Source organism: Patiria miniata, unplaced genomic scaffold (genome assembly GCF_015706575.1).
Source record: "Patiria miniata isolate m_02_andy unplaced genomic scaffold, ASM1570657v1 HiC_scaffold_4, whole genome shotgun sequence".
Taxonomy (NCBI): domain Eukaryota; kingdom Metazoa; phylum Echinodermata; class Asteroidea; order Valvatida; family Asterinidae; genus Patiria; species Patiria miniata.
This window is the reverse complement of record NW_024037071.1, coordinates 4,991,482-5,000,455: the sequence shown is the minus strand read 5'-3', so window position 1 is coordinate 5,000,455 and position 8,974 is coordinate 4,991,482. Positions and strand designations below refer to the sequence as shown.

At 41.9% G+C, this 8,974-nt stretch overlaps 1 protein-coding gene across 1 annotated transcript; it reads right to left on the bottom strand.

Moving 5' to 3' along the window:
- Window positions 1-1,424: 1,424 nt before the first annotated feature.
- On the bottom strand, window positions 1,425-6,645 carry LOC119739598 (G-protein coupled receptor GRL101-like). The gene is made up of 9 exons (XM_038214581.1): window positions 6,528-6,645; window positions 5,776-5,898; window positions 5,369-5,489; window positions 4,698-4,769; window positions 4,486-4,557; window positions 4,041-4,112; window positions 3,862-3,933; window positions 3,501-3,611; window positions 1,425-3,356 (listed from the first exon to the last, which is right to left on the bottom strand). The coding sequence occupies exons 1-9, from the start codon at window positions 6,598-6,600 to the stop codon at window positions 2,105-2,107; spliced, it is 1,968 nt and encodes a 655-aa protein (XP_038070509.1). The 5' UTR covers window positions 6,601-6,645; the 3' UTR covers window positions 1,425-2,104.
- Between the last annotated feature and the right edge of the window lie 2,329 nt (window positions 6,646-8,974).

The window sequence follows — 8,974 nt, the reverse complement described above, 5'->3', positions numbered from 1 at the left end:
GAGTACCAGTGATAGTGGCTTGTATATCGATCGGTAACGGTAGAGGGCGCGCGCAAATATTCGTTCATTCAATAAGGGTGCGTTCGAGTAGCTCACCCGGCGACTCTCCTGAATGCCTGAACTAGATAGAGGCAGCGCGCAGACACAGCCGCGATGAGCGCAACCGGTGTCTTTATGAAAATCAGACTCCCTGAAAATCGGACCCCTTTTCCCCTTTTATTGGTTAAACCTCTCACGTGAATCCAAATTCACGCTGCACCTGGCTACCTTATTATTAGACCAGGCGAACTCTCAATTCAATCGATCACCATCCTCACGTTTTTATTATTATTATTATTATTATTATTATATTTATTCGACCTCAAACAGCACCAAAAAAACAAAAACAAGAACAGACAAAATATATATACATGTACAGAACAAATCCAAAAACTAGACATACAAAAATAACGAGACAAAATACAAACCAAAAAGCTACAAACACACATAATATGCAATAAATGACAGCAAGGCAACTAGCATAATTATTATAGTGAACTTGGGTAAAAACATGAATACAACTGTTCTCTTAGTTTCAGTCAATTGCAAAACTCACAGAAATTGGGCTGGAATTACATCCTCTTGTGTCAATTAAAAATAGGCAGCAATTTACCATTATTATATAGACTTCAAATAAAGTTGATTTTTGGGTCCACTTAAGATTCCCGCTGTCCGGCCACTATATTTGTCCGTTTCTTTGAATGAATCACTCCTGCGTGTGACGTACTTCCACCACTGACTCTGCTCCACGAGCAGGGTCTATGGTGGCTGACCCTGGTGAGCCCCAAGATAATGCAATGATGCCAGAGTTGATAAACTGCACGGGGCTAACCCGAGGCGATCCGGGTGAGCTAATCGAACGCACTCACGTTTGGTTCGACTGAGGCGACAGTTAATAAGTCAGGGATGGGCGATTACTGGCAAATATACTTAAGATTAGTGTGTCTCATGAAGTTATCCCTTCCTTTGTCTCCAACCATGGAGGAAGGAATTAACCCCCAGGTATGTGGATGTGTAGTCCATGGGCGTCGCCAGGATTTTTTTCGGGGGGGGGGGGGGCAAAGCACATACCCCCCACCTCCAAAAAAAATCCTTGTACCTTCAGCATCATATGATTTTTTCTCGAGTGTGGCGTGGGCCCGCGACACGTTTACCCACCCAAACCGCACGCGCATTGACACCCCTGCAGACGCCCATTTTTAACGGTTATGTTTATTAGATGTAGCAAATAAGACTTCACACCTCTATTTGTTCCAATTAGCTTCTCTTTTTCTTCCTTTTTTGGGGGTTTTGTTGGGCTTTTCCGGCCGGGGCCCCTTGCCCTATCCTGGCGACGCGTGACGCCCATGGTCAAGTCCCCTCCCTTGATTTTCTTCTCTGATGTGGGTCTGCCTCCATCCTTTGTCCCTCCCGTATCTTGGTGGGGGAATAGTTTTTTTTTAAACCCTGGCCCTCCAACCCTTCCCTGTAGTGAGGATGCTTCCGACTTAATTATTTCAATAGCGCATGAAGAAACAGCCACACTTCTCAAGCATGCAAGCAAGCATTTCGTTGTCACATACACGTCATATACATGTCATGTATATGTCATATACATGCCATACAGATGTCATATAAATTAATCCGGCCTGTAATGGAGGGGGTGTGGCTTGTTTAATGCGACAGTGGGCGGTTTTATTTCAAGAAAAGGTTACGACTAGCATGGCTAATTACAACTTTATTACTTTTGAACAATAATAAAACTGCTGAAAACTGCTAACTGACTTGATCGACCTGAAAATAATATATAGATAAAAAAAATCGAATAAATATGTTTAATATCAATTAATTTAAGTCTACTTTTGATTCAAGTCTTACTCACGACACTACGACACAACAATAATATATTTTAAGTTCCTCACTGACAGTTAGATTGCGTGCTGTAATGAAAACAATCAGGCATACTTTTTTGTACAGCTCCAATTTGTTTACATTTCATATTTACAACTTTGTATTTTTCCATCATGTTATTAAAACATCGAAAAGAAGTTGAAAACTCTTTGCGCTTCAACAATTCAATTTGCAATTACATGTGCTCAAAGTTTCCACGATAAATTGAACTAGTGGGCGTGGTAGTGGGCGTGGCGGTGGGCGTGGCAGTGGGCGTGGTGATAGTCCAGCAGCCAGAATCTGCACGCCTTTCCATTGGGACATCATTGTTGAGGGTCTTTTCTGGTTTGTGGGAGCTCCTCCTTGATGAGCTCCAGTTAGCTTGACGTCTTCGGCTGACGGCTGTCACGATGGTGTAGAGGTACGGGTTGAGGGAGGAGTTGATGGGCAGGACGAAGACGACCAACCAGGCGTAGACATCAGGCTGGATCCGAATCGCGCTGGTCTGGGACAGGATACCAAGAATAATGACAGGCATCCAACACAGACAGTCCGATCCTACGATGACTGCCATCTTGGATGCCATCTTGATCTCTTCATCTCTGTGTGAGTGCTGCCTGACTCGCCGGATCGATCTCTTGACCTTGACAAAGATGGACGCGTAGCAGACGGCGATGGTCAACAAACAGAGGAAATTGATGCCGAGAAACAGAACGATGGAGTAGGACCACGTGGGTCGGCTGCCAACGGGTCGCGGGATAAGGTAAGTATCGTTACCTAATGATGACCCAACATCGGCCTCGGTGAACGTGTAACTATCAGGACGAGTAAGCAACGGCAGACCAATGCAGACATCGGATAGCCCATAGATGTCGGAGTCGCCGGTTACCAGGAGTGTGGGAACGAGGCTTGCAACCAGCGATGCGATCCAAATCGAGGCTGTGGATACCCAGACTGATCTTTCTCGGAGGCGCACTCGGCTGAAGGGATGGACGATACACAGGTAGCGATCCACGCTGATCAAGGTGATGAAGAACACGGAGGCCTCTGAGGACATCACTGAAATGACCCCTGCTGCCTTACAGAGGGCGCTTTTCCTCCACTCCGTAGCTGTCAGGTAGTACTCCTCTTTCTTGATGACGTCAACGGTGGCGATGATCACCATGTACACGCCCATCAGGAGATCAGACATTGCCAAGTTCAGCACCAGAAACGAGTGCACGTACTTGCTGCCCTTGCCGCTGTCCTCCCGGATCCGCCAGGCGATGACCAACAGGTTGCCGATGAGGGCGCTACAGCCCAGGATCCACATAAAGACCTGCAGGACAGTGTTGGGCATTAGCCGGCCGCAGTTGAACAACGGTGACTGAAGCTGGATGTTAATGCACTGATTGTCGTCTGGAAGCACCGATCTGAAGTCACAGCACAGGCGATGGTCGTCAACATATCTGATAGTTCCAAAGAAGAAGGAGAAGTAGTTCCGTCATTATAGAAGCGCACAAGAAAGCAAAAGGCATGAGCATGCACACATCTTGTTTGGTTTTCTTATTTTGTTCTTTTGAAACACACCAACAATTAATTATGATACTTACACTTTTTGTAACGACAATAAGTCACTCAGAGCTCGATCTTCGACTTCAGTCGCCCGATCATATAGAGAAGACGAGATGGCATTGGCTGTACCATTACCACGCATCAACACCCTGTAGTGCAATCAGAGACAATTTCGTATTAGACGAAGCCGTCTGAAATGAGACTAACATGAGTTCTAATTTAACTTCTGAACTGCACACACCATGCATGGAAAATGTTGTTGCTCATGAATACGCGTACCTGGTCTTATATTATAATGATCTGAATATGCCAATTCGTGAGCTTTACTATAGTATCGCGCCAAAACTGTGTTCTGCGAAAAAAGCCAACGAAAATGCTTTAAATGTTTTAACGACTTACAATTTCTGGAGATGTGTCAAGCCGGCAAATGCGTTTGCCCTGATGAACTGAACCGGTACTGACCGTATTGCCCTGCGAGAAATAAGTTTGACGGAAACATTTTGGTATCATTAATAAGACAAGGCACCAATGTCATCTGTGTTTTAGAATTATTTGTTATTATGAATTTCTGTACTCACAATTCCAACAGCATCGTCAATTCACGGAAAATGTCTCCTGGCAATTCCTGAATGTTGTTCTCCGATATGTCTCTGGGGAAGAATATATCACGCCAAAATATCATCAATGTTTACCAATTATTTATTATTCTGACAGTGTTCCGTGGCTAAAGCCCTCGTATTTGCTAGTTTGGGTAAACTGATACTTTGGTCGAGGAAGAATAAAAAATGTTGTCAGTTTTACGCAACGAATAACTTTCTGTGGGACGAAATTAATCCAAATGCGTACGCACGGTAGAGTAACCAGTGTAATATTCGGGCGGGTCATTCTTATTCTTGGTCTTCATCTTTGGAAACATATTACTTTTTTTTGCTCCCACAAGTAATCTGCCTTTCCCAATGAGTAAAACAACTATCAAAGAATCCAATTTCCCAAAGGTGTGAACAGACTTAACGATATACTTACAACGACGTCATATTCTTCAGTTCGGTGAATGCATTGAGTTCGATACGCGATATGTTGTTATTTCTTAAGGATCTGCAACAAAATGATACATACAATTTAATCCGGTTTAATTCTCGTAACATGGTGTTAGATGACCCGCATTTTTTGCTGGACGAAAGGATTTGCTTCCCCATTTCCAACTTCATAAAAATGAATGAATATCTTGAACTCACAATTTACGTAGCATTCCAAGTCGCTTAAATAGTCCTCCTTCCAAAATTGGCACGCTCCCGCCAGATAGCTCTCTGTCAAACCAAAGAAGAGGCAAATTGTTTTATTTTCTATTCTTATTCTGTTTTTCTTAGTTTTCTTTGAGAGTCTTAAGGCGACAGCCGACAACTTCTCGTAGCAGAGACACACTTTTTACATTGGTAACAGCCTTTAATGCCCCCACTGATATTTGACTCTTAAAATCAAACGAAATGAGATTTTATGGAAGTTGCCCCCACCTCCCCCCAAAAATGGCAATTTCGATTGAGAGAAGTTAACGACACCATGAACATTTAATAAAACTTGTGAAGCATGGTCAACGGCTGAAAATGTTGCTTCTTTTTTCAAAAAGACATTTGATGTCGTACATCAACAACAAACTAACGGATGATGAAACAATCTGGCTGCCACAAATTGCAAACGACAAACAACTTTATAAATAAATGTTCATGACATGTTGCAGGGATGTAGTATAGTCCGTTACAAGTCCAGTCACAAGTAAATCATAAGTCCATAGAGTTGCCTTTGTCAACGCTATTTTGAATAGCTTGTAATTTGAATTGGAACTAAAGGACTTGTAAATAATGGACTCGAGTATCCATGTAAAAAAGAAAAAGAAAAAAGATGGACTTACAAAGAATGTGTTATTTGAACGAGGTTGCCGACGGTAGAAGCGTTCCAGCCGTGTTTGCATTCAACGTAAAGCAACTCACCGACCATCAGGCTTTCACAACCAGCGGGGCGCCCGTGGTATTCTAAGTAAATGGAAATATGGAGAAAGATTGAGTAGACGTGCAACTGTCCCATTTTGCATCATTAATTTATTTCCTTTTTTCTATCAAAAAAGAGGCACAATTTCATAAGTACAAAAGGGTTGACAACGTTTCTTTCCCTGACCCGAACTTTTTGTTTCTGATTTTCGTGTTTCAACTTGTAAAGGTCCGGAAAATGTCCGCATTTTCGTCGTCATCCCGACAACTCGTCAGCACATCGCCCCTCACTGTTTTGTCGTTATTTCCAAATGATACTATTTGGTCTTACCACAATTTTCTTCGTCGTCACGAAACGGGATGCAATCCACCGTCCCATCACAGATCGACTCATACGGTATGCATCGCTGTCTGCCCTGGCATAGGTACTGCTCCATTCCACAAGTCACGTTCACTAAATCAATTAACAAAATAAATAACCAAGTTTCTGTACTTCTTGAGGGAATGCGTTTTTTATTTTTTTTTTATTTTTGAAAATGTAGCTTGCGAGGAAACAAGCTCGATCGTACTATTGGTTCGCGCATGAGTCACGTGACTGTGCCATGTAATTCTGGAAGGAGTAGTGTTTTCATTTTTAAAAAAATCATTAGATTTTTGACCCAATGAACCCATGATGATCCTTGACCCTAGTTTGGTCATGTGACATGTTGGGGCTGGGCTACTGATACTTTTGAAAAATTTGGTTGAAATCGGTCAACATTTGTAGAAGCAATAGGCAATGTCAACGCTAACGGACTAACTGAGAGACACAATGATTTGTTGAGCTGCTATGCCGCAGCTAAAAAGTAACAACATTTGCTTGAACTGGAGATGTTTTGGGTTACGTTTTACTCTCTCGCGCAGGTACTTTTTGCACAACTTTTAACGGTAAGGTCCGCCGAACGAACGGTATTTGAACTAGCTTGAAGTCAACACTAATAAAATCAGTATGCACAGTCTAGTTTGTGAGGACTTGGAACAAGCGAAGATGCCTCGGCGACAAAGCGCAGTTTACACTTCCATCTGGTATATAATGTGGCCTACCGCAATTTTGTTCGTCTTCGCCGTAAATGCAGTCCCAAACACCATCGCAGTAGGCGTACGGTTGGAGACACATAGCGGCGTCAGTGTGCAGACCACACAAGGAAGAGCAACTAGTGTCGCCGTCCTGATCTGCAGGTGAACGCAAAAATAAATAAATAATTAAATTAATAAATAAGAACACGCGCTGGTTTATCTTGTAACACAGAACTCAGAGTAAATGACATCTTTTTAAATATCTATAGGGTGTCGTCTACTGGAGGGCTTTAAAAATACCCTCATCATTTTTGGTCTAATTTAAAATATTTCTTACCCACTGATTTGAAGCTGATGTTGAATCCTCTGCCAGATACGGACTCGTCTGTATACAAATGCAGCCAAATGGGAGAGTTTTGGAACACAATTGTCGATATCTTGGCGGTCCCGGTTAGACTTGCCACAAATCCGCTGTAGCTATCGTTCCCGATCCCGATACGTAGATAGTCGTAGTGTTCCTCCAACTCGAAGGACTGAATGTCCAGTTGGATTCTGTCTCGTTCACTGTCCCTGACAAACCACAGACACTCCAGTGACGCCGGATATTCCCCGCTCTTGTAATAAGGTGAAAATAGTTCACGAGGTTTCTCTCCAATATCAATGAAAGTTTCACCACAGCCATCTAAAAGAAAAAAAAAGATGCACGAAGATTACCCTAAAAAGGAACTAGACAAACACGGATATCACCTTTAACTATTCAGTGTCAGGAAAACCATTGAGGAAAACTTTAAAAGTATTATACATGTAGTTCGTTATGAAAAGTGCAAGCGAGTTTACCTGAGCAATAAATTTCATCTGTCCCGTCCGGACAATCTCCTCTTCTATTGCAGACATCAGCCTCGAAAATGCAGAAGAGCAACTCGGTACCATTGCACGCAACCTCGCCATCAGCACATGATGCTTATATATCAACAAAGAGAAATCGATCAATCAATAAATATTGCTATTGTGATCAGAAGATAACCCCGCCTTTTCTATGGGAAAGGAGAATATCATGTGATTCACGGCAATAGTGTGATAATGCATAATGATGATTATGACTAAAGCTTAGAACAAGCACTTAAACAGCACCTTTCTTTGCACTTTGGCAGCCGACTGTTTCCCATAAATTATGGGAAACAGCAAAAAAAGCCATCTTAGGGAACTTTGATACATCATTTACAAGGTATACTACTTACTTCGGTTTTTCCAAAACCGTTTTGGTAGGTCTTTAACTTAAAATTGTTTCACTCACAGTTACCTTTCGAATTATTTTGTGTGTAGTATTAATATTAAATAACGTAGTCCATGGAATAGCTCTTAGAACTATTTTGCATTTACTTACCCGTTTCGACCTGTTCTAGTCTGATGTCAAAACCTCTAAATGGATACAAATATTCTGATTGAAAAGTAAGCCAGACGTCCTCTGAAAATAGCGAAACCCTCTGCGGATATCGGTCACCACTCAGCGTGAGGGTTGATGAGCGGACCCCATCGCTGACGTAAAGATAATCAAAATATTCCTCAGTATAGAAGTCCTGGAACACGACCATTACATCATAGTCCGGCTCCGTGTACACGTACCAGGTGCAGCGTATGTTGACTGGGTATCCGTCGGGATACCCAATTGAGGTGAGGAGGTAGGGACCAGACGACAGATCGATGATGCCAACTCCACAGGGCTCTAAGAAAAGCGAAGTCTTTACGTATTACACGGTTCATTATTATTCTTTTAAAATAAATTTAGGGTAAAAAGTGTTATATTTACCCTGTTCGTGTTACCTTGGTAGTTTGCAATCATTAAGAATGACTTCAAACAATTTTATAATTTGCTTGATAGGTAGTTTGATGTTCATAACCACTTTTGAAGGAAGACAATTTTTCAGAGCCTGGTTGCAGACGCCTAAAATCGAAAAAAAATGTTGTTGTTTTTTGTCACACAATTAATTGAAAATTTGTTAGGAAAATAAAAAATTCAAGTTTTATGAAGAGCACGGGTATCAACTTAACAATAAATTGTTGTATATACCAAGTGCAGGATCATTTAGTAGGGCCGAAGGTGGGAACAAATCTTCAGGAACCAGACTATTTTCCTTCTAGTCTCGCTTTCGCTACATTGATTTGAATGGGAGAAATCAAAATGGCTGCAACATGACAATGGTCTATACCAATGAAAGAGTATTACCACAGTTGCCTTCGTCTGAACCGTCAGGACAGTCATGTTGGCCATTACACAGCATGGATGCATCTACGCAGTCGGCACTCCTCCGACATCGAAATTTGTTGGCCCCGCAACCTAGTGTAAAAAAGTTAACACAGTTTCAAAAACAGTTTATTATTCTTTCGAAAAGGTATGCTAGTTTTTAGGTAAAATATTATTTAAATATCCCAACAGAGTACACAATGAAGTTTATGCCGAAAAAATCTTACATTTT